Raw genomic sequence first — 27,443 nt, 5'->3', positions numbered from 1 at the left:
CCTGGGTGGCTCAGTTGGTTGGGCGTCTGACTTCGGCTCAGGTCATGATCTCACAGTTCATGAGTTCAAGTGTCGCATTGGGTTCAGTGCTGACAGTTCAGAGCTTGGAGCCTGCTTCGGATTCTGTGTCTCCCTCTCTCTCTGCCCCTCTCTCGCTCGCACACTGTCTTTCTCTCCCAGAAATGAATAAACATTAAAAAAAATTTAAAGAACTTTTTAAAATCATTTCTCACAAGATAAATTAACTGGCAACAAATTCCTTCATTATTTTGTCTGAGAAAGTCTTTATTTCTCCTTTACCTCTGAAGGACAATTCCACAGTCTACAGAATTCAAGGTTGGTGTTTTGTTTTGTTTTTTTCTCTCTCAATTCTAAATATTTCATTTAACTCTCTTGTTGCTTGCATGGTTTCAGAGGAGAAATTAGATGTAATTCTTCATTTTGTTCCTCTGTAGGTAGGTTCTTTTTTTCCCCCCCACTGGCTCATTTCCAGATTTTTGTCTTTAGCTTTAATTTTCTGTAATTTGAAAATTATATGCCTAGGTGTAGTTTTGTAATTTCGTTTTGTTTTATGTTGGCATTTGTCCTGTTCTGGTGTTCTCTAAGCTTCTTGGACCTGTGGGTTTGCTGCTGATGTTAATTTGGGGAAATTTTCAGTCATTGCTGTCTCAAATATTTCTTCTGTTCCTTTCTCTTTGTCTTCCTCTTCTGTTATTCCCATTTTGTGTATGTTATACCTTCTGCAGTTGTCCTACAGTCCTTGGATCTTCTGTTCTGCTTTTTTTTAGTCTTCTGTTTGCTGTTTTGTTTTGGAGGCTTATATTAATATATCCGCAAGCTCAGAGATTCTTTCCTCAGCTCTGTCCTGTCTACTAATAAGTCCATCAAAGACATTTTTCATTTCTGTTGTAATGTTTTTTATCACTAGCATTTCTCATAGAATTTCCATCTCTCTGCTTACGTTGTCCATCCGTTGTTGTATACCGTGTACTTTACCCATTAGAGTCCTTAGCATGTGAACCATAGTTTTTTTACATTCCCTGTCTGATAATTCCAACACCTCCGTCACGTATGCTTCTGAGGTTTGCTCTCTTAACTCTTCAAATTGTGTGTTTTGCCTTTTGGTATGCCTTGCAATTTTTTTTTTATAATAGCTGGTCATAATATACTTGGTAAGTGAACTATTATAAATAGACCTTTTATAAAGTGATGATGAGGGGTGGGGATAAAGGAAGTGTCCTCGGGGCGCCTGGGTGGCACAGTTGGTTAAGCGTCCTACTTCAGCCAGGTCACGATCTCACGGTTCATGAGTTCGAGCCCCGCGTCAGGCTCTGGGCTGATGGCTCAGAGCCTGGAACCTGTTTCCGATTCTGTGTCTCTCTCTCTCTCTGCCCCTCCCCCGTTCATGCTCTGTCTCTCTCTGTCCCAAAAATAAAAAAATAAATAAATAAACGCTGAAAAAAAAAAAGGAAGTGTCCTATAGTCTTATGATTAGGTCTCAGTCTTTTAGTAAGTCTATGCTCTGGACTGTGAATGCCACAACACTCTCTCAGGAATTTTTCTTTCCTGTTTGGTTGGACAGGATGGTTAGAATGAGCTGGGGTTCGGTATTTCCCTTTCCCCAGGTCCGTTAGGCTCTGGTAATACCTCAGCAGGTGAGGCTCTGATTAACTAGTGGTCCCTGAGGGAAAGCCTGTTAAGAACAGTGTGCTCTGGTTTGTTTCAAATTAGCTGCTTTTCTCTTCCTTTTGCTGGAAGCATGAGAAGATTTTCTCCAACATTTACATTGGGAATTTGGTTGAGCTCCTGCAGGTAAATCTCACAAAATTATTAGAGCCTTCCTATGACTGTGTCCCCCTGGAGTTTTTAACTCTCAGACTACTGAGCCTCCAGCAATTTGTCAATTACTGTTGGGTTTTCTATGCAGGCATTGGTTCCCAGGTGGTTTACACTTCGGAGTCCCTGCCCTAGTAAGCCTCAACTCCCTATATTCACCTGTCTGTCTCTCTTTTGGGACAGCAGTTTGCCCTGTGTCCTTTCTTATGGGCCAAGAAGGGTTATTGATTTTTCAGTCTGTTCAGCTTTTTACTTGTTAGGATAGAGTGGCAACTTCTAAGTGCTTTGCGTGCAGAACTGGAAATCAGAAGTCTTAAATTAGATTTAAATAAAGTAAACTTAGAAAATATTTACAACATATATAATTAACAAAGCTTTAAACATTATATAAAACTTGTTTTTTTCAGGGACACCTGGGTGGCTCAGTTGGTTGAGTGCCCCACGCTTGATTTTGCCTCAGGTCATGTTACCAGGGTTGTGGGATCAAGCTCTGGGTCCAGCTCTGCACTGAGCACGAAGCTTGCTTAAGATTCTCTCTCTCTCTCTCTCTCTCTCTCTCTCTCTCTCTCTCTCTCTCCCTCTCTCCCTCTCTCCCTCTCTCCCTTTCTCCCTTTCTCCCTCTCTCCCTCTCTCCCTCTCTCCCTCTCTCCCTCTCTCTGTGCCTGGGTGGCTCAGTCAGTTAAGCATCCCACTTCGGCTCAGGTCATGATCTCGCGGTTTGTGAGTTCGAGCCCCATGTCCGGCTCTGTGCTGACAGCTCAGAGCCTGGAGCCTGCTTCGGATTCTGTGTCTTCCTCTATCTCTCTGCCCCTCCCCTGCTCATGCTCTGTCACTTTCTGCCTCAAAAATAAATAAAACATTTAAAAAAAAAAAAGAGAGATTCTCCTGCTGTCCTTCTCCCCCACTTGTTCTCTTTCTCTGAAATAGAAAAAAAGTTCTTTTTAAAAACAACCAATAAAATATTTTTTACGAACTCTGAACAGTCATTTCACAATGTAAGAAATACAAATGATAAATGTATACAAAGTTATTGATTGTATTAGTAATCAAGAGAAAACAAATTAAAGTATGAATAATCTATATTTTACCAGTAAATTTCAAATTATTATTCAGTACTTCTGAAGATGTGTGAAAACTCTTCTAACTTACTCTAACGACACTTCTATTTGTAGGAATTATCCTTTCCCTTCCCAAACTACATAACTAGGAATATATAAACAAAGATGTTCATTTCAATATTGTTTTTTAATAGGAAGAGTTAGAAGTAACTTAAACGTATATCTTTGGTGGAATGCTGTAAATTGAGATACAATGAAATAATATCAACCAATGGAAGTAAATGAAAATATAGCTTTTTATATTTTCAACAATTTCAACAATTAAGTTGGATAAAATCAAATTATAAGGCAATATGTACATTAGAAACTGCATTCAAATGTTACAAAACATACACTTAAAATCATCATAGCGGTTCTCTCTTGAAAATGATTATACTTTCTACTTTGGTGTTGTTTGCTTTTTATCATGAGTATATTTCTTTTTTCTGAATAAAATAATGTGTTATAATAAAAGTTCTTCCAAGGAGAATAGTAAGAGGTGACTAAGGAAAAACACAGTTAAGTCTTATTATCTGTTCTAGAAGATTAAATAGTTTTTGTAGAGGTGATAATCCCATTTTGTTTTCTCCTGCCAGGGAAAGGTGAGCATGGGAAACCTTACCCCCTCACTGAAGAGGACCATGATGACTCAGCTTACAGAGAAAATGGTTTCAATATTTTTGTCAGCAACAATATTGCTCTAGAGCGGTCCCTGCCAGATATTCGCCATGCTAAGTGAGTATCAGCAAGCCTCCCATGCAGACTAGTTTTCGTCTGTTTGTCTGTTTTTTTTTTAAACTATGTTTAATGTGTATCACAGTGAAATATGTAACTAAAAATTTTGCCATAATTTAAAAAAATGTTTATATTTCATAATCTTAAATCTGTTTTGTTTAAATTGGAGTAATTTTTTAAATTAGAGAATAAGTACCTGCTTTCTGAAACTTAATTCACATTTTTATCGTTGCCTGTAATCATCTCCATTTAAAGTAAAATGTTTTAAGATAATACCTATATTTTTACTTTTGATCACGTAGATTATAAAGCAAACATCTTTTTCTGGTGATGAGCATTGTCAGAACTGTCTACATATATATGACTTCATTTTCACACCAACCATATTCACTGATTTTGTTATTATATCTTCCATAAAGAATGCCTACAGTGAATGCATCCATAATCCAAAGGTAATGGTTGGTTCCTCAACCATGGATGCTTGTTGTTTGTCAGTTAACAGTGAGTTCAGTTTTTGCCGATTCATAGCTAAATATTATAAGGCAAAAGGAAGTAAGAATGATATTATATATAGTTACCTGAAATCCCACCCCATCTACTGTTAACATTGCTCACTGTTCTTTTTTCTAGTCTGTTATGATTTTCTTGTTAGCATATACATTGCCAAAAGTATGCCAAAAAATATACAATGTGATGGGAATTTCAAGTTTGTAGAATTGCCATACATATTTGATGAATCTATCTAACTATACTAATATGCTTACCCTTCCTTCACCCCAGTCTCCCTGTGGAAACACTAATGTGACATAAAGAAAATCAGAGAAAATAAAATAAGGGCAACTAATGAAAACAGGGGTAGGAATCTAAATCAAATCAATATTGTATAATAAAACTCTTAATTTTGTGTGAAAACAATTAACCCTTTAGAAAAAACTTGGTAAATTATGGTTTGGGGATCATTTTTTAGTGCCATATTGTGTCTTTATAAATTTATTTTAAAATATAAAAGAATTACTGGTTTTCTTCTCAGGTTTGATGTGAATTTGCATTTCCCAGTATAGTTAAGCAGAGGATTAATGTGAAGAACAAATCAATTTTTTCCTAAACTGAATGCTTTATATATTGGTCTAGGCCTTCTAGCTAGCCAAATTATTCCCAGGTTACCTGAAATTATCTACAGTAATTCCCACTGACCGAGAACATTTCTAGTTATGAGAAATTTTAATACCTAATTGCACACCATCAAAGATGCATTAAATTGCATTGTTGGCATAATAAATGTGCTCAGAGAATAATTTCCATCCACCTCCTCCCCCACATTTCCAATCTTTTAATGTGTATTCAAGTGGAAAGAATTGCAGATGGAAACAGTGCAGAAAATCACTGAAGTCAAAAGAAGGCTGATATTCCCATTCTTCTCAGAGAGTGTATTTTTGGCATAACTACCACCTTTTGAGAAAAGATATTCTTAGGCAATAATGGAAAAGAAAATGGAAAATGGAAAGAAAAATATTTTTAAATTTTTATTAGACATACTGAGTTTACAGTATCGAGGGCATTATTCTCAATGTTAGGGAAGATAAATGTGGCTGAAATATGGCCTATGACCATATTATTACTTATTTCCTGAGACTGGTTATCTAATAGAACAGTCACCTAGTTAAATGATACCAATAAAGAAAACGAACAAACACCTTATGGGAGGATTGGAGATGGATGACAGCAAAGGATTAAGTGCAGGACATCAAGAATGAGAGTTTACCTTGGGTAGTCCAGTATCTGACTCAGCAATGCAAGAAGGGAGATTTATTGCTGCCTCATTTTGTCAAGATCCTAACTCTAGGAAATCAAGTGCCTACGACAAAAACTCTTACCGGGATCCCTATGTTTTTGTTTTTGTTTTTGTTTTTTTTTTAACCTCATCTGTGCTTCTCAAAATGCAGGCACAGATAACCACAAAACAACACAGCTCTATGTAAGTGGTTCTTGAAATTATGAAAGCACATTGACACATATTGCATTCGGTATTGTCAATTTAACTGGACTGCAGGTAATTGACCACAGCTTGTTTATATTGGCAGTATCTACACCAGAGAATGCAAAATTTGCATGACTTCCATAATTAAAGATAACGGTTCTAAGAAACTTTGCATCTGCATTCAGCCAATTCAAATTACGGGCTCAAAGCGCCAGAAGAGAAGAATTTATTTTTCTTTGCTCTGGGATTTTGTAGTGGAAAGTATCAGGGAATTCTATCTTACAATTCTGCTTAACTTTTTCTTTATTCCAAAATACAGAATTGTAGCTCTTAACCCACTGTTCTACACTATAGATCACTCTCTCTATATATGCAGGTACTCTCTATTCATTCTCTTTTTACATTTAATAAAAAAATCATGGTTCTAGGTGTTTGACATGCTTAGTATACATTCTGGTTTGCTGTGAAGAATTTTCAGAATATGAGTTATTTCAGAAATCCAATCCAGAACACATACTTCTTTTATATGTCCTGCTCCTTTCTTGTCCACTAGCATAAAAATGAAATGCTTTCTTTTGGCTTTATTATTTCACTAAGTCAGTAATAGATTTTCATTAAGTGGGAGCCATGGATACACGAAAGTCAATTGGCCTGTGTCCAATAATTTAATGATTCTTACCTATATCCTAATAATAAATTCTAAGGTTCTCATTTATATTTTTGAATTTCTTATATTTTTCCAAAATTTTTTAGCATCTCCCTATCTTGTAAATTGCATATTTTTTGTTTGTTTTGTTTTGTTTTACTATCTATGCTTTAGTGTTGTCAAATTTTTCAATTTTCTCCTCTTCATACTCTTAGCCCTACACTTCTGGTTGACTTTTGTATTTTTTAAAGACCTATTTATGCATTTTAAACATTCACTCCCTTCTTCAATTACTACCTAATTATGTCTATATTCATAGTACCAAGGCTCAACCCGAGATCTGTTGTTAAAACATCATCTTTATATTTTACTTAATGCAATGCTGATTAGAATTTCGCTATGAGAGTTTCTGCATGACAAATGTCCAGTCAGTGGATATCTTGCTAGTCTGGCTTCATTCTTCTACAGTTCAATTACCCCTCACTTGTATATCAATTGTGCATTTTCTTTATCTTCCGTCACTCCTTTGGGATGTCGCATCTTTGTATGCTGTAGAACATTTAATTTGACTTCCAGTTCAAGGTGGGAAATATGAAGCATATATTCAGAATACAAAATACATATGAAATAAGGAAGTAGAAAATCATAGAAGGATAGATGGCTTGCATGGAAAAGAAACTGATAAACTTATGCATGGATGTATTGTTAGCAAGACAAGATTGAAGAATATTTGAGCTAGTATTACTCCCTAGACATGAATCAATTTATAAGTAGTTACCCCAAGTACTCCCCAAAATGTCATATAATTAATGTGTGCAAGATGAACTTATGTCTATAAAGAGAAGAAATGCATGAGATTAGGATGCATAAGAATCAGAGTTGAGGTAGGCTTTGCAGAGGATTCAGGTAAAGGCATCATGACATAAGGTTCATTTTTCACTGTTATAAAAGGATACATGTTTATACAGATACATATTAATGTACAAACACTTTAATTAAGATGCATTTCTAAGGTGGCTGAGTAGCTGGGATATTTTTGTACTGAGAAAGTTCTCTGAATTGTGGCTTTTCCTTTTCATTTCACTTTTCCTTTATATTTCACTTATATTCCCAAGATAGCTTCATGACTGTGACAATAAATAAGATATTGAATGTTGAGAGAAAATTCTGTAATATCTCAACTCTTGGGAAAATGTAGAAGAATTTTTACAATCTCTTGATTATATGAGTGCTCTCCATAGTGTTGCGATTATATCACAACCCTGTTCCCTATATAATTTCAGAACCAAGTGAGAAATTGCCCCAGAAATGGCTTGGATTAAAAATACTACCTTTATTATTGATAAGATTCTGTCGGTGGACATGGTTTAGAAGTGGGCTAAATGTGATTCCTAATAGCAAACTCCAGAATGAGGTGCATTCAGGCTTCAAGTTAAAGACATTGCTGAACACACAATATCACAGTTGTCTAACTTAAGGCATGCAGGGCAGAGTCTGACCTCTGCAGGCAAGCAAATTCCAAAGCAGAAAAATGAAGGAGGGGCTGACCCAAGCAAGATAAGCTCACTAACTCAAATTCATCAATCGTATGTCTTCCTTTCTCCTGGAAAGAATGTAGGAGAAGATAGAGGCAAAGAGTATTAATCTAATGACTGTCCTATGGGAACATCTAAGGAAAGGGAAGGAGTCTCCTCCCTAGATGAATAGTGCATAATACCTACTTTGTATATGATGAGAAAATGCAATTTCTCACCATAACAAAATTTGAATAGATTTTTTTTTTCAGTGCCTTATAGTCTAAGCACTTCTGGAAATTACGTTGAATAATAATTCTTAAAAAGTTTACTTCTATGAGTTACACTGTGGTACTGAACAAGTCAAATTGCCATTTTGAATTTCTACTTATCTACTTTACCAAGTGGGGATGTGGGGATGCTAACTTTCTTCATGTATCTCACTGTGCATCAGGATTAGTAAAATTGAGAACAAGTTTACCAGATCAGCTGCAGCATAATATGTTATTTCTTTTCTTTCTGATGACAATCCTTCTGCTTTCCTTCCTTCTTTTCTAGTTATATCATGAAGACAAAAATATATGGAGATCAAGTGAACTATAATTCTAAAATTTAAATTTTAAAAACAAATTTTGTGAGTCACTTCTGAGTTTGAGGAAAAATAATTGTACAAGTGTAATTTTTTAAACCATGACTTAGTGAATGAAAATTCTTTGAATATTTTAGTTTTATATGAACTACAAAAGTGTTATTTAACTGTTTTGGCTCTTGTCCATTGAATGTAGAACTCATTCACAGAAATGTTTGAGTTTAATCATCCAAAAATGTTCAAGGACAAATTTTTTTTATTTCTCAATTTCAAAAGTTACATAAAAATTTGGGAGACACTGGCATTCTTTCATGGTTTTATTATGACTTGTGAAGTTGATGAAGCATCTTCTTTCAACAAATTTACAAGTGAATTCTGAAACAAATTAAAATAAAATGACTATTCATCCACTCTAATCAGGTTTGAATACTTCCACAGAGGGAGACGGGAAACATCATTTGAATCAAATGTGCTTCCAGCCAAAGATATGTCTAAATATGACTGAAAAAAGGAAAAAAGCTAGGTAAATCACAAGCAGCAAATTGGGGGAGGAATGATCAGGAACAACAGATAGGAAATAATCTTTCACAACTGTTATTCAAATGAGTATCTTTCAATATTTTTTGTGAGCTAGTTTATAAAAACTAGTATAGACTTTAGTTCCTTTGTATGTTTCTAGGGATCATTTTTTTTAAATCCATGATAAAATAAAATAAAAAACACAAAAATTTACACACACATCTCATTTATTAACTAAAGACTGAAAGATATGGAAGAGTTCTTATCACTATAGCTAAAAGGTATGTCCCATTGTAATGAAAATCCTCCTCGGATAGAGAACAGTTCAAAAGCTGTCAGACATTTAGCCTTTGGAGTAAATGATCAGATAAAGCAGATTCTTTGAAAAGTGGATTGAGGGTGAGCACAAGGGCACTGGGGTCTAAAGGACTGGCAATGTGAAAGTTGTACACATGCAAAATAGAAGGAAAAAGCCCAAAAAACAAAATAACCTTCTAAAAATAAACTTACAGCTGCTTTATAATCAGTTGTAGTGAATTTCAAAGGATATTATTTGTAACCTAATAACATGGTAGGGATCAAATACATAAAACTGAAATCATAAGTCTGAAAAACACAATCACAACTTTAATTCTTTAAAGAGAAGAAAATGGACTTTTGGTAGAGTGATGTATATTATTCTGTAAGATTAATCCAGCAATAGGAATTCTAAACTTGCTCCTTCTTTTTTTACTCCCTCCCACAGAAGTTTATTGAAATGAGGGGTGATATTAATATTTTAGCTTATTTATTAAAAATAAATGGGAACTATTATTTTTATTAAAAATAATGAGAAAATCTGGCATTTTAAAAAGCTAACATTTTTGTTGGTGAAAGACTGGATGCATTTCCCCCTAAGGATGCCTACTTTCACCAGTTCTATTCAACATCCTACTGTGGATTCTAGCCCAGGCAATTAGGCAAGAAAAATAAATACAAGACATCTAAATTAGAAAGAAAAGATTCATATGGTCTCTATTGGCATATGACATAATCTTCTATATGGAAAATTCTGAGGAATCCACTAAAAAAAACTTATTAGGGGGCGCCTGGGTGGCTCAGTCGGTTTGGCGGCCGACTTCAGCTCAGGTCATGATCTCGCGGCCCATGAGTTCGAGTCCCGCGTTGGGCTCTGTGCTGACAGCTCAGAGCCTGGAGCCTGTTTCAGATTCTGTGTCTCCTTCTCTCTGGCCCTCCCCCGTTCATGCTCTGTCTCTCTCTGTCTCAAAAATAAATAAACGTTAAAAAAAATTAAAAAAAAAACTTATTAGAACTAATAATCAAGGTCAGCAAGCGACAGGGTATGAGAGCAGTATACGGAAATCACTTTATTTTATATACTTCCAGTGAATAGCCTGAAAATGAAATTAAGAAAAAAAATCCATTCACCCTTAAAATGAAGAAAAGACTTAGGAATAAATTGAACAAAAATGTCATCAAACTTATACTTTGAAAACTACAAAACATAGTTGAAAGAAATCCCGGAAACGAAAAAGCATCTCATGTTTGTGGATCAGATTCAACATTGTAAAGATGGCAAAACACTCCATGATGATTTATGGATTCAAAAAAAATCCCTGTCAGGATCCCAGCTGACTTCCTTGCAGAAATGGCTGGTTGGTTCTAAAATTCAAATTTCAAGGGACCCAAAATAGCCAAAACAATCCTGAAGAATAGCAACCAAATAAGATGATATGTACTTCTTGATTTCAAACTTATTATAACGCAGCAGTAATCAAGCTAGTGTGGTACTGGTATATGGATAGATATTTGGATCAATAGAATATAATTGAGAGTCCAGAAACAATTCTATGCATCCATGATTAAGTGATTTTTTGACAAGGGTGCAAAAACTAGTAAATGTGGAAAAAATAGTTTTTTTTTTTTCAAATGATTGGTACTGACCTAGGTAACCACATGCGAAAGAATGATGATGTTAGACCCTTACCTCAGACAACATAAAAATCAGCACAAAATGTATCCAAGACCTCAGTGTAAGTGGTAAAAGAAGAAAAGGTGGAAATAAATCTTCATAACTTTTTATTTGACATAGTATTCTTAGATATAATACCAAAGTATTAGCAACACAAGAAAAAATAGATAAATTTGGCTTCATCAAAATGAAAAACTCTTATGTCTCAAAGTATGCTATCAGAAAGGCAAAATGAAACCCACAGAATAAAATATTTGCAAATCATATATTTGCTACAGGACTTGTATCTAAAATATATAAAGAGTTCTTATATTTCAATAATAAAAAGGTGAATAACCCAGTTAAAATATGGGCAAATGATCTGAATATTCCAAATAAGGTAAACAAATGGCCAAATCCATGAAAGGATGCCCAACATCATTAGTCATTAGAAACAAAACATCAAAACCAAAATGAGATAGTACTTCACATCCAGTATGATGACTAGAGCCAAAAGTTCAGATGATAAATGTTGGCAAGGATGTAGAGAAATTGGAAACCTCGTACATTGCATACATTGCATACATCCATACATTGGTGGGAATGCAAAATGATGTCAATGGTTTGGAAAATAGTTGGAAAGCAACTCCAACTATTTCCAAATGGAAAGCAGTTCCTCAGACAATTAAATTACCATAATTACCATAATTACCACGGTAATTACAGAATTACCATATGACCTAGCAATTCTATGTCTAGGTATACACCCAATAGAAATGAAAACCACAAAAATTACACATGAATGTTTATAGCAGCATTATTCATGATAGCTGAAAGATGGGAAAACCCAAATGTCCACTGATAGATGAATGTATAAACAAAATGTAGTGTATCCATACACTGAGAGATTATTCAGGAATAAAATAATGACAAATGCTACATCTTGGATTAACTTTGAAGACATTGTGCTAAATGAAAACCAGACCCCAAATTCCACATAATATATGATTCTCTTCATGTGAATGTCTAGAATAAGGAAATCTATAGAAACAAAAAGTAGGCAATGGTTACTTAAGGAATGTGAGGGGATAAGGGGAAGGGCATGAGGGTATGAGATTTCTTTTTGAATTGATAAATATATTCTTATTTTTTAATTTTAAAAATTTATCTCTTTAAAATTTTAAATTTTAAAAATATATCTCTCTCAGTTTTCTCCAAGTCAAGTAACTTTATTTTGCTTCTTTATTATTACCAAATCAAGTGATTAATTCCTCTAATAGACCTTATCATCTGAGTCAATGTAATAAGTACTCATCTCTACAGTTTTGTAACTGATACGTAGTGATAAGTGCCTATTATTTAGAAGTGTTCAGTATTTTCTACAGAAGTGGAGAATTTAGCTCTTAATTTTTATATTTTATTATCCTGGCTAAAATTTAATCATATATGATAAAAAGCATTGGTACCTCCCCATCAGTAAGATGACTTCTTAACCTATTTTTCCTCCAGCTGTCAGCCTGAATGTCTACCGTAGATATTAATTTCCTCAACTCCCTTTCAACTCTTCAGAAGTCCTAATTTGACTCAAGACACTACTGTGCCATCATTCTTTTTTCTTGCCAAAGCCACTAATGATTTCCATGTTGCCAAAATCCAGTATATTTAAAAGTCTCGTGAAACTTTGCAGCGACACTAGACTTTGTCCCTTCTCTCATTTTTAAGCACTCTTGTCTCTGTTTCAAGGAAACACTTGCTTTTTATCCCCAGGTCTTTCCAGTCTCATTCACAAACAGTTCATCTTTATCCGATGGCTATATATAAATTAAAATTCACTGATGCTCAGCCCTGGCCTCCAGTTTCCTCATTTTATTTATTCTCTACTTACTGATCTCATCTACCAAGGCCTATTAATTCTGTATCCAAAATGTAGAGCTAAAGGGCCTCAAATGCATGCATTCCCCTTAATCTCAACTGTATCCACTATCATTTCTCTTTTTTTATTAAAAAAATTTTTTTTTAATGTTTATTTTTTTGAGAGAGAGAGAGTGCAAGTGGGGGAGAGGCAGAGAGAAAGGGAGACACAGAATCTGAAGCGGGCTCCAGGTTCTGAGCTGTCAGCACAGAGCCCCATGCGGGGCTTGAACTCATGGACAGAGAGATCATGACTTGAGCTGAAGTCAGATGCCTAACGACTGAGCCACCCAGGTACCCCCCACTGTCATTTCTTAATTGGAATCCTAGAATGACCTAATAATTGGACCTCACACATTCCCTCTTGCTCTTGCACAATGCATTCAGCAGAGTGAGCAACAGTGAGCTTTCAGAATTAAGGAGGATCATTACATCCCCCCTACCTAAAATACCTAAAAGAGGGCACCTGGGTGGCTCAGTCGGAAAAGCGGCTGACTTCAGCTCAGGTCATGTTCCCATGGTTCCTGGCGGAGCCCCTCCTGCGGCTCTGTGCTGACAACTCAGAGCCTGGAGCCTGCTTCAGATTCTGTGTCTCCCTCTCTCTCTCTGGCCCTCCCCCCGACTCACACTCTGTCTCACTCTCTCTCTCTCAAAAATAAACATTAAAAAAATTTAAAAAAATAATAAAATACCTAAAAGACTCCTTGTCACACTAAAAATAATAGCTGAAAAAACGCCAACACCAACCTCCATATTCTGATCCCTGCCTATCTCTGGCCTCTTCTTTTTTTGCTCTCCCCTCTGTCTTCAATAGGTTTCTGCCACAGTGCCACGATGTACATGTAGCTGAGTGAGCACAAAATATTATTTTGTTCTTCAGTACAGGCATAAAATGTCACATTACATTAAAGTGTTAATCATATGACCATGTAAAATACTAATTTACAAAATAGTTCCCATGTAAGAGGTAAGACCAAATATATACAAGCATACATGCATGCTTTGTGATTATCTCCCACCCTCACTAAAAAACACACTTGCATATACTTGGCATTCCAAACTAATTTTTCAGTCCTGTCAAAGGCAAAATAAATTGCCAGTTATCACTGCTTTATCAAAACCGACTGACATGGCAAGATTAGAACAGAAAAACAGTGTGACTAAAAGCAGCCATTGAAAATTGAATATGCTGACATTAAAACAATTACTATGTAAATTGGTGCCTGGAAATGACTTATATAGATATGCTCTATAGTATGCTTGTCACTAGCCAGATGCCAAGTTGACATTTTATTCTGCTGCTACTGAGAATGGGGCTGAGAGAACTTTAGCTGAACCAACATGCTTTTGTAAGAAATCACACGATGAAAGCTAAAACAATAAAAAGAAATGTCCCCCCTTCTGAAATATGAGTGGTTCCCTTGAGAAGTTTAAAAAAAATATGTGGTTGACTAAGTATAACATACTTAGCTATTCTGCTCATCTTGTTTAGGAATCTTTTTAAAACAAACTTCAGGGAATTAAGCTACCTGAACTGTCATCTCTCAATAAAAGCCATTTTATAGGGCTTTTGATAGACTGAGGCAATAAATTACTTAGTCACTTATTAGGGTTCTCACCATGGTGCACTTATAAATGTATCATAACGTGGTAAAAATGTACTTTTATTCCAAATGTACATTACAAAATGTACTTTTTTTTCTGTAATAATGAAGTCAAACAAATTGTAGTATTTTGAATTGGTTTCCCTCCCGCATACATTCTGATGACAGGGACTGATCCTAATGAAATTGACTGGACCTGAATTGGCACTGTCTTTCTTCATCACCATTTCAGAGGATTATCATGATTATTAAAGAATGGGACAAAATTATGGAGAATGTGGCCCCTAAAGGAAGCTCAAAATATAACTCCTTATTGTAGTCATTACTATGTAATGACATTTTAACATATTTAGCATTAAATGAAAAATATTTCAAGTTTCATATGTTTCACATGGGGCGTATATATTCTCATGTTAATCTGAAATACATTAATGTAATTAAAGATTCTTTAAAAGCATACAACCACTTCATTCTTCAGGTTATTTCCTCAGCAAATGTGTGGTAATACTGTTGCAGATGCTAATATTACTTGAACAAACCTCTCAACAAATATTAAGAGTGTATGGGGTTAAGTCATATAAAAGCAAGATTTTTTTTCCACTTTTTTGGCATTACTCTAAACGTAGAAAGACATAAATTCACCTACTTTGAGGCCTCTCAACATGGTAATTTTAAACACTAAGCTTGAATTTTACTTTTTGAGAGTGTCTTTAAATAAATGTATGTATTGGAGATTTTAACAGTTCTCTCTCAGTAAAGACAACCAAAAATTTAATTGGGATATAGGAGATTTAAATAAAATTACCAATAAATTGGCTTAATTTGTGTTTATTTACCTTTATTGAACACTATATTCAGTAATTACATAATAAAATTTTTTCAGTTGCATATGGAATATTTACCCAATGGACCATATGTTAGTACATAAACAAACGCTCAATAAATTTCAATAGATTAAATTAACACTATGTTCTGTGACCAAACCTGAATTAAATTAGAAATCAACAAAAATAATATATGCAGAAAAGATGCAAATATTTAGAAATTAAATAACACTTTTATGAAAAATTCACGGGTCAAATATTAAACTAGAAAAATTAAATATTTTAAATGGAATGATAATGAAAATATATACCAAAACTAGTTTAAGTGCTGTACGTATAAAGCAGTGCTTATAGGCAAATGTGTAGCTTTAAATATTTAAATATAGCAAGAAATTGAATGGATCAATAATATTGATCAATAAAATTTCTAAATCCCCAGCAGGTATTTCTAAGTAAAAACAAAAGAGAGAGAAACCACCAATTACCTTTATCAGTTGTGAAAGACTGAAAATCATTAAACTTCCACCAGACGTATAAATGTTAATGAAGGGACAGTATAAACATCATCATGCCAAAAATTTGATATTTAGATGAAATGCAAAATTGTCTTGAAAATCCCATGGACACTGTCATAAAATGAAGTAGAAAATATGAAGATCCCTGAAGCTATAAAATATTTTAGATTTGTGGGGCACCTGGGTGGCTCAGTGGGTTAAGCATCAGATTTCAGCTCAGGTCATGATCTCACAGCTCCAGCTCATGGGTCCAAGCCCCATGTCAGGCTCTGTGCTGACAGCTCAGAGCCTGGAGCCTGTTTTGGATTCTGTGTCTCCCTCTGTCTCTGCCCCTCCCTTGCTGTCTCTCTCTCTCTCTCTCTCTCTCTCTCTCTCTCTCTCTCTCAAAAGTAAACATCTAAAAAAAATTTTTAAATATTTTACATTTGTAATTAAAGACTACTGAGAGTATTCTGGTCTCTGGGTAGGTTGGAGTAAACACATGCATTCTCATCCCATTGAATTCAACTCTAAAACCTAGACAGATGTGTGGCTCAGCTGATAGAGAATGCTGAAGAAAAACAATGGCAATAGGTGGAGGAAAGGACTTGAGCATTCAAAATAGCACTGAAACAGTACTGAGTTCTTGCATTTCTTAAAACAAGTGTGAGTTGAAAGCAACATATAATATTTTCTGATGTGATTTACAATGTACATAAATATAAGACAACTGCAGCATAGAAGAGAGTACAAAGGACCCTACATAGTAATAAGAGTTCTATATTAAAGAGTAAAGTGGTAAAATATTAGTCACAAATATATATTTTGTAATCCTTAAAGTAAATACTAAAATATTATGCAAAGATATCATCAAAATCACAACACATACATTGATATGGGATGCTAAAAAATGTATAAATAACCCAAAGAATGCAAAAAAGGGGAAACATAAGGGAAAAAAATCCCCAAAATAAACAGAAAACACTCAACCCAACAACAGCAGGATACATATCCTCTTAAGTATTCATAAAATATTCATCAAAACAGACTGGATCCCGGGTCATAAAACAAATACCATGAATTTTAAATACTGATATCTTACAAAATATATCTTCTGACTGTAACATAACATAATAAAAAAGTGATAACAGAAAGATAAAGCGATCACTAACATTTGTAAATTAAAAACATTTTTGGCTAATCAGTGTGTCAGAAGCAAATTTCAAGGGAAATTAGAAAATATTTTCAAATGAACACAAAAATAAATATCAAATTTTTTTAAATATGTAAAACAATCCTTAGAACGACTACACTTCTATCATTCTACACTTCTGTCATTCAATGCTTGTAAAGAGAAAAAAATCCTCAAATCAATAATTTATTTTACCTTAAGAAAATGGAGAAAGAGCGTCAAAAGAAATCTAAAGAGTAAGTTTCTTATAATAATTGTGGAGTTGTCTTTTTTTCCTTGAAGTTCTGTTAACTTCTGCTCATAGTTTTGGATACTGTTACTAGGTGCAACATTTTGTATAGTTTGTCCTTTTGGCAAATCGATCTCTATCATGAAATGAACTTTTATATCCTGGTCACATTTTTTTTTTACTTTGAGATCTATTTTGTGGCCTATAAAACCAATTTAGCTTTCTTTTTATTAGTGTTATCATGCTCTATCTTCTGTACATTTTCTTTTAAACTTATTTGCATCTTTATATTAAAAATGAGTTTCTTGGAGGAAGCAGCTGGCACTCTTGAAATCTTTCCCATTGCACGTTTAGACCATTTACATGCAATGTAATTATTGATATGGTTGGCTCAAATATACCATTTCACTACTGCTTTTCTATTTTTACTATTTAATCTCATTCTCCCTTTTTTCGGTCTGTAGCTTCTTTACACATTTAATTATTCCATGTCACTTTTTAGTAGGGCAAAGTAGATATAATTCTTTATTGTGTTATTTTTAGTGGTTGCTTTAGGGTTGATGGAATATCATAATTTATTATGGTTTACCTTTTAGTAATATCATATGTCTTGATTTAGAGTATAAGAACCTTAGAAAGGCATGCATCCATTTCTCCACTTCTGGCACTTATGCTATTGTTGCTATACATTTTGCTTCAATTTATGTTATAAATCTCAAAATGCATTGATATCGTTTTTGCTGTCCATGAATCAGTTAACCTTTATAGAATAATAAAATAGTCGTTTTATTGTTTACTCGTATAATTACCTTTTCTGTTACTTTTTCATTTTTTGTCTAGATACAGAATTCCACTTAGTATAAATTTTCTGAAGGACTTCCTATAACATTTATTTTTATGCAGGTTTTCTGATGAATAAGTTTATTCCACATTTGCATATCTTAAAATGTTTTCATTTTGCCTTTGTTGTAGAAATATATTTTTATTGACTAAGGAAAACTATTTTTATCTTAATTTTTTTTTTCTGTACCTAAAAGATGTTGCCCCACTTTCTCACTATTTTGCATTATTTTTAACAAGAAGTCTGCTACCATTCTAGTCTGTGTTCTCCTCCGGAATTCTGTATCTTTTTTTTTTCTAGCCACTTTAGATATTGTCTATCACTGATTTTAACAATTTAATTATTCCTCCTTATTTTATTCCCTGAATAGTATAATGTTAGTGATCTAGAAGGTCCAGAGGTTCAGTGGTCCAGTCCCTTTTAGGGCCTGTTTTCAAATGATGATTTATCATAATTTTTTGTTATAGACATTTATTTGTATATATTCTTAAATGGTTTATTTCCAAATATATTTATGGAGAATAGATTATACATTTCACAAAAGTAATGAGTTAATACAGTAATTGCCTACCTCATTTAAAAATATTATAGTCTTGGGGCACCTGGATGACTCAGTGGTTAAGCGTCCGACATCGGCTCAGGTCATGATCTCACAGTTTCTGAGTTCGGGCCCTGCATCAGGCTCTGTGCTGACAGCTCAGAGCCTGGAGCCTGCTTCAACTTCTGTGTCTCCCTCTCTTCCTGCTCTTCCCCTGCTCATGTTCTGTCTCTCTCTCCTTCAAAAATAAATAAAAACATTAAAAAAATTTAAAAAACTGTTACAGTCTTTACATAATTTCAGTTGATTTGATTAACATGGAGATATCTAAAAGGCCAAAAAGAATGACGATGACATTTCCAAAATATTTTATAATCAGAAATGAGGAATATTGGGTTCTAATTCTTTGCTCTGTGCTATCTAGTTGTGTGAGTTACAAATGCTTTTCAAAAAATTGTAAATTTGGGGGCAACTGGGTGGCTCAGTCAGTTAGCATCTGACTCTCGATTTCATCTCAGGTTATGATCTCACAGTTCATGGGATCAAGCCCTGCATCTGTCTCTGCACTGACAGTACAGAGTCTGCTTGGGATTCTCTCCCTCTCTCCCTGCCCCTCTTCCACTGTTCTCTTGTGCGTGCACTCGCTTTCTCTCAAAATAGGTAAAATAAACTTTTTAAAAATATTGTAAATTTTTATGTCAGGAATAATGCCTCATCATTGTACCACTTGTTCACCCAGTATACTGTTTTGCTAATTTGACTATAAAATAATTTATGTTTAACTTTCTGAAACTCTAAGAGCCTCAATTCCCAATTAAATAAGATATTAAACTTGATGATTTCTGAAATGTATTTGCAGCTCTAAAATGTGGTTGCAGCTATGTTTCTGTAGATGCAGGACCTCAAATATTATAACTTTTTGTCTATGAAGAAATTAAACAGATTTAATTAAACCTAATCTAAATGTAGTCTCAACAGGTAATTTCTATTTTTCCTTTTTCTTTTCCTTTTTAATTAAAAGAAGGCAGAAGACTAAAATAGCTGTGTTCATTAGTGTTATTTGCCAAATATTTCTGATTATATTTCCTCTGGACCATATAGGATTCTATTTCCTGAGCCGTTGTGCTGTGTGACTAATGCTGACCAATGACTTGTAAGCAGAAAGCAAAATGTCATTTTAGAGACAGGCTATTTATTTACCAGCATGAGACCCATCCATGTTCTCATTTACTTCTGGCAGAGTGATTAACTGTGGTAAAAAATGTTGGCAGTTTGCACTGACTGCAATGAGCAGAGACTCTCCTGCCTAAAACAGTGGTTAACAAATAAAGCAGCAAGGTAGAATATTCACTGTTTTGAGCCATTGGGATTTAGGGTTGCTTATGACCACAACATAACATCCTGCCTGATAGATTGAATATAAGCAGATAGAAAAACAAACAACAAAACAAAAAATAAAGGCATACTTTTTTTTTTTAATTTTTTTTTTCAACGTTTATTTATTTTGGGGACAGAGAGAGACAGAGCATGAACGGGGGAGGGGCAGAGAGAGAGGGAGACACAGAATCGGAAACAGGCTCCAGGCTCTGAGCCATCAGCCCAGAGCCTGACGTGGGGCTCGAGCTCATGGACCACAAGATCGTGACCCAGCTGAAGTCGGACGCTTAACCGACTGCGCCACCCAGGCGCCCCTAAAGTCATACTTTAAAGAAACTCATAGAATGACCTATAGGTTGAAATATGTAAAAACTTTCACCCAAACATTTTACTCAAATCTTGCAATGCAAGAATTTGAATCTTAAAAATGTGTGTTTTGACAGTGTCGACAAAACTAAATATTCAGCCTTCAGTAAGAAGGAATGTTTAGGTGATGGTGAGGAGAATGTGAAGGACTTAAGAACCTCAAATGCAAGTTTGGCTAAATATCCACAGTAAAAATGTTGACATTTGTTGCATGAATAATCAAATAACTCTTTAAAAATATGCATATGCTGATAAGTCTGGCACTTATATATCTGCAATTAAAATTTATTGTTTGACCTATTGCTATTGTTGAGAAAACATTTTTTTGGTGAAACCAATGAAATTATTAAGATAAATTAATGTAAGTATGAAAGGAATGACATTATATTTAAAATAAACAATGTTAAATCTCTCAATTTAACAAATACCAATAGTGATTAGCAGAAAATTTTTGTGTATTTTGTCTGGAGAAAACATAGAAGAGTATGAAAAAGTTTCTATTTTCATTAATGAAAATGGCTTAGCAAAATATTTATACATTACATTTATAGCTTTTTAAAATATCTTCATGATTTGTCATTTCTCTCAAGTAACTTTTTAAACAATTTAAACTATTTCTGTTGTCTCTCTGGTACATTTAAAATTTGAAGAGTGTTTTTGCTATCTCTTTAGATAAATTGATGATAAGATGTAATGTAACATCTCTTACTTAATGGCTCATCTCTAAGCCATTCTTAAACACTAAGTTAATTTTATGCAAATGCTTATTTTAAAATAGCACAACAATGTGAAATGCAATAATTACAGGCATTTTCGTTCATATTCCTATAAGCTTAATGTGACAAATGTTTTAATTGGTCCCTACTTTCCCTTTGTAAATTTGCTACCTATCTGTAACCATAGATGTATAAATTGTGTTTGACTTCTTTTACTAATTTCTTCAACACAGTTCCATATTGCCACATTGTCTTTGTATTTAACATACTTCCATTCTCAACCTGCCTTGAGATTAAGCCTAAAATACACAGGTCACAGATTCTTAATAAAGCCTTGGCTATGCTTCAGTATTTCTAGTAATGCTGAGAAGCAGTCATCTAGAGCACAATTCCTTGAATCCAGTGACTGAGGTTGGGAGTAAATTCAATTTTGTTTGGTCAGGTTAAGTAGTAGCATGACTAAATACAATTCAATCAGATTAAACTCTGTCACAAAGAGGCTGGTTTTCCTTAGTGTAAACATCAGATCAGCACCCTCATTATCTTTGGCCCAAACTATTACAGTCTCCAATCTTTCTGCTTCATCTCTGCTGTCTCCATTGTCTGCCCTGCTGCTGGAGGAATATGTAAACGTGATCCTGTCTTCTTCATCACTAACAATATGTGAAATATTTCACGTTGACTTCAGGCTAACATCCAAATTCCTTAGAATCACTTTAAAGATCCTACATGATCTGTTCTTCACAGACAGACTCATCTATAAAGACTTCCCTAATTCTTTCAGACAAAGTTAGTCATACTTCCTTTGGGCTCTGATTGCGGAGTGCCATCTATTATGTCACTTGTCTCATTTGAGTCAAATCATTTTATATATCTGCCTACTGGTCTGTGAATCCTTAAGGGAAGAAACCAAAATTTATTCATCTTCATGTCTGAAGTGTCTCTCACTTTCCCTGATGCAGTTCCTGTCTCTCCTAGTTTCCTACCTCCTACTATAGAGGACTTGACAGGTAAAATAACAACAATTAAAAAAACAATAACTGCAATAACAATAATGATAGTCTTTATCAAACCCTTGCTAGTATCAGATATGATACTGTACTCAGTTTTTTACATGGATTGTGTAACTTAATTCTCATGAACGCATTATGGAGAAGGCTTTTTGTTTTTGTTTTTGTTTTTACCCTTGCATTGCCCCACAACGCAAGGAGAGAACTAGTCTTCCAGAAGTTAAATAACATGCCCATTGTCATACAGGTAGAAGTGGCAAAGTCATCAGTGTGAACCTAGATAGTGTGATGTATCAAGTCTGATTTTTCAGTATAAGAAATGATTATCAGCACAAAATATCAGTGACTTTTCATTGTGGTCTAATTGAAAAAAAAAATAAATTATAACCATTCATGTAAAGGAGGTGAGCTTATTCCCAATAGTCTGCTAATTCAAATAAGGCTATTTTCATATGTACGCTGTACAAAATCCTTATAGTTGTATTTTATAGGCACGGAGAAGACCTGGAGTAGAGCATCATCAGTAATTAAGAAGTTGAAAGAAAGAATAAAATATATGTGTCATAATTTTTTTAAAAAGCACATTATTTAAAAATATCTCCAGGTGTAACAAACTGCAAGTTTCATAAAACAACAAAAGTAATGTTTCTTAAAGAATTTTGGCCATCACTTTATATTGAAGAGACTGTTTTGACAAGTGACAAATGCAGTATAATTTATATGCTTATGTCTAAGAACAGTTTCCCTGAGAAGCAGATCCTGAGATACAAGTTTGACTGTAGTAATTTTGAGGAGGAATCACAGAAAGTACCTGGGGAGGCTGGATGAGGAAGTAAGACAGGAAGGGAAAGTAGCCGGTAAAAAGATACACTGGCAAGATGCTTACCTCTGTGGGCACCTGAGAGTCAGTCTTGCTGGGAAACTCTGGTACACATCATAGAAAACATCTCACAGTTATCTTACCATAGGACTGTCTATTCTCCACCTTCCCTCCTTCATTGGTTGATACTTGCTCCAGGGGTGTTAATTTCCTTCAGAGTATCTAATCTGTTTCCGTTCAGAGATGAGGGAAAGCACTCACTTGGCTAACTGCAGTTATAGAGGTTCCTTTATATAGAGGTTTATAGAGGTTCCTCTTGGCATGTACCAGGATTGTGAATGGTAAGGAAATACTGGTGGTCCACTGGCATCATCTGCTACAGCCTATCACTCACAAGCCCTTTCCTCCAGTAAAACACATCTTCACCTTGAGCCAAAAACATATATATTAACATAGATACATAAATACATACATACATAAGACAAATAAATGTATATACCATATATATAATTGCTGTGTTCAGCAGGATATTTGACACTTCAACCTTAACGTGGTCAGAATTGAACTCACCTTCACCCTCAAGCCTTGCAATCCTGAGATGTGCCCCTCACACACTGTGTTTTTATGTCAGTCTGTATTTCTTTTCTTTTTTAATATACTTTACTGTCAAATTGACTAACATACAGTGTGTAAAGGGTGCTCTTGGTTTTGGGGGTAGATTCCCGTGGTTCATCACTTACATACAACACCCAGTGCTCATTCCAGCAAGTGCCCTCCTCAATGCCCATCACCCATTTTACCCTCTCCCCCATCCTCCCATCAACCCTCAGTTTGTTCTCTGTATTCAAGAGTCTCTTATGGTTTGCCTCCCTCCCTCTGTGTTTCATAAGATCAATTGCCCGTGTCCAAAACATGGGAGTCCTCCTTAAACTACTTCTCCCAGTTACCAAGTCATGTCAGCTCTGTTCCTAAATATATGTTGAACCTGTCTTTGCAGACCACCTTCAGCTCTCACTTGAATTTCTGTAACACTGTCAGGGGGCTCTCTTAAATATCCTATAGCACCCTATTAAACTCTACTTACCATTCTATATCTCCTATTTTATTACAAACCTCTTGAACTCAGGGACTAGGTTTTGTTCATTGTTGTATTTCCATTTTGGATCCTGGCTTCTGTCAGACCTCAGCAGATCATTGTGACTTAATGAATGAGTAGTAGAGATCTTTTTACTTATGTGTGGTAATAGTTTGAGCTCACAGAGATAGAAACAATTGAAAACATTTTTATGAAGGCAAGCCTTATTTGCATACGATCAATCTTGCATCCTTTTGTGTCTGCCTATTTTCTGAATAGATTATATACAGCTGTTAAATGTCACTATTGATTGCTTATAGGGTATTGCTCTGAGCGCAATTCTTTCTTAATAAGCACGTGATATGTATAATGTCTCACCTTAATGATTAAAAACTAATTTGCCTTTTTGGGAATATCAGTTGCATTCCTAGAGCATTGTTAGGTATGATGGTTTGCATGAGTAGGTGCAATTATCCTGAATACTGATATAGTGAAGCTTGGGTCTTTGGCTTTGTTGAGAAGAATGGGTGACTGTACATAATTATAACAAGGTGTGTTGAATTACTTTAGCACGCTTTTCTAGACTTGTGCATTTTATGTGACAGCATCCAGCTCACAATACGTCCTTAGAAATCACTGTTTCATATGCTATTATATATTTTTCAACCATTTTGTTTGATCCTAAAATGAATTTCAGATTTTTTTCCTAGCATTTAATGCCCATTTCATGGTATTATTTTAATATTTCTCTCTAATTCTTTTCATCCTATTTTAAAACATCAAAATCTACTTGTTTTATAGATACTGTTATAAATAGTAAACACTGAGATTAAAAATTAATAAATGGACACAATAAAAAAGGAAATGTTTGTATTTTCAAATTATATAACTAAACTATTTTATTTTATTTTATTTTCTAGGATAGTTAATTTTGCTGGCTTTAATGACATTGTCATGTTTTCCCAAGCTGTAAGGCAACATCTCTTATTGTAGATCCGTAGCTCCACAGCAGTATTTAATATATCCTTTTGAGATCATAGTAAAATGAAGTGTTGAAGCGACTGGAAAGAATATTTTAAGTAATGTTTTGAATGTTCTGGTGCATGTATATACATCTTGGTAGAATCTAAGCATACTTCAAATCCTGCTATGGTTTGTTTCCTCCTCTAGACGAAATAGTAGCCAGTGTCCTGGCAAAAGCTGAAGCCTTAGATCCTTCTGCATTTAAGTGGAAACTGCCTGTTTCTAGATTTCCACTCTCTTTTTTGTTATCAGGTTATCCATATCAGGCAAATCATTGAATTTGATAACTGATTGAAATTTTATCCTATTTTAGTTTTGAAGTAACTCAAAAATTTCACAAACTTAGATGAATTCATCATCCTCAAAAAAGCTTGGGTGACCTGCTGAACTGGGAATTACATGAGATTTGAGATCACGTTGCTGCCTTCATGTGGCTTATAAATTAATTAAATAAATCATAAATATGTAAAAATAGCAATTACACATAATAAATCACTTTTAACTATGCCAAAAGGTTTTTTTTTTCTGAAATTTATTGACAAATTGGTTTCCATACAACACCCAGTGCTCATCCCAAAAGGTGCCCTCCTCAATACCCATCACCCACCCTCTCCTCCCTCCCACCCCCCATCAACCCTCAGTTTGTTCTCAGTTTTTAACAGTCTCTTATGCTTTGTAACTATGCCAAAAGTTAAAGCCTACATTCTTTTTGGTATCTTGGATTTCTTTCATAATGAATAAAGCTACATGGGATTTCTGGTTAAAATTTCCACAAGAAATGTGATAATGTCTGGCTTGGATTTTAAAGTAATCTTATTATGTAGTTGTATCAGTATATGCTTATTTAAGATTAAATATTCATTTATTTCATTGTAAGACTGTGTTTTCCTTGTAGAACTTAAATGTTACCCAGCCATTGAAACATACCACAACCAAAACTGATCAACTAAGCATAATTATAGAAGTTGGATTTCCAGAACTTCTCAGGAAACCTATCTAAACCTTAACCATGTGCCAAATGGAAACAATTTTAACTCGTAAAAAGTGTTCACATTACTATTAGGTAACAATAAGAAAAGTGTACATTAACAAGAACATAACGTTTCAATGCACTTCTTACCTGGTATTTGAATCCCTGATACAAAAAAGGATAAATAATTATTTCATTAAGAGCACATGTGAAAGGGATAATTAATGAATTCCATGAATGAACAGAGTAATTATTATTATGTACAAGCTCTGTTTGGAAAAGTATTAGACAAAGTCCAGTTTTTCACAGATGTTGGATAACACAGTGAGTAAATAGCAGTGTAAGATACACTATAGTTTTGCATTTGACATTGTTTTTTTCTTTCTATGTCATCTCCAGTTGTAAGCACAAGATGTACCTGGAAAGGCTGCCAAACACCAGCATCATTATCCCATTTCATAATGAAGGTTGGACTTCACTCCTGCGTACTATCCATAGTATAATTAACCGAACCCCAGAGAGTCTGATAGCAGAAATCATTCTAGTAGATGACTTCAGTGATAGAGGTAAGATACAGTTAATGATATTCTGTTATTACCTACGTAATCATTACAGGCTTTAAAAAATGCCAGAAGATTATTGTGATGTTTCTAATTCTATCTGAAAGGTGATTATGAAGTTTTGTCTGTGTTGTGATTTCATAAGTGTTGGCCAATGGATGAGAAGGTATTGGTGTCATTTGCGGAACTATAAGAAAATTTGAATTACATTTCTGTTGTAAATTAGATAGGTATTGGCAAAATGCCCCAAGTTCTACTTTCAGCTTCAGAACAAATACTGCAAAATATGCTATTGTAAGTACATATGAATGGGGAGATATTCCAGTAGATTTATAAAATCTGTTCTTGTTTCTGAGGAACATCTGCTCTATTATTTACCAGTATGGTATACTCTAGTCTGTGCTTGTCACTTCATAAATACTAGAAATTGTAAGTAACACAAATATTTTTATTTGGCAATTCTAGCTATTTTTTCATATCTGAACAATAAACCAAAAAGTCTGGTATGTATTAGAAAATTTGACATAAGCTTTAATATACCTACCATTCTGAGAAACATCATGTGGTTTATAAGAGGGGAATAAAATTATACAAAGTTTCTTGAGATTAGGACTTCATTGATCATAGTTGATCTAAATGTGAGAATTGTTCTCAAAGGAAAGGAAAGTTTCTCTTTCTTGGCTGATGTGAGTGGACAGGAAGAAACGTTTTCTAATGATGTTGATCTATTTGGGAATACAGTGTTCTACCTTATATTTCATTGCATGAAAGAGCTATGCTTTACTGTAAGAAAAATGGCAGTAAAAGAGTTTAATTGCATATTATTCTTATGCCTCACAAGAGAAAACATCTTGAAATCAAGTGGGTTGATTAAAGTTTTGGAAATTTCATTTGAAGAAAAAATGTCAGTTTCTTCATAGTATCTAAAAATTCTGTGTAAGTAAAATTGCTCAGTGTGTTAATCTTAAGATTTCTTTAACAGAGTTCCAGTCTTGAATGATATGCTTCAAATACTAAGTCATGATTTA

At 34.3% G+C, this 27,443-nt stretch overlaps 1 protein-coding gene across 1 annotated transcript in view; it reads left to right on the top strand.

Moving 5' to 3' along the window:
- Positions 1 to 27,443, top strand: part of GALNTL6 (polypeptide N-acetylgalactosaminyltransferase like 6) — a 1,204,077-nt gene that overhangs the window by 509,767 nt on the left and 666,867 nt on the right. Inside the window, exons 3-4 of the mRNA XM_047854813.1 lie at positions 3,530 to 3,668; positions 26,255 to 26,421. Coding sequence (XP_047710769.1) covers positions 3,530 to 3,668; positions 26,255 to 26,421 — 306 coding nt within the window. The remainder of the gene's footprint in view (positions 1 to 3,529; positions 3,669 to 26,254; positions 26,422 to 27,443) is intronic.

This window comes from Prionailurus viverrinus, chromosome B1 (genome assembly GCF_022837055.1).
Source record: "Prionailurus viverrinus isolate Anna chromosome B1, UM_Priviv_1.0, whole genome shotgun sequence".
Taxonomy (NCBI): Eukaryota; Metazoa; Chordata; class Mammalia; order Carnivora; family Felidae; genus Prionailurus; species Prionailurus viverrinus.
Note: the sequence above shows the minus strand (reverse complement) of the source record. Positions and strands in the feature narration are given on the sequence as shown.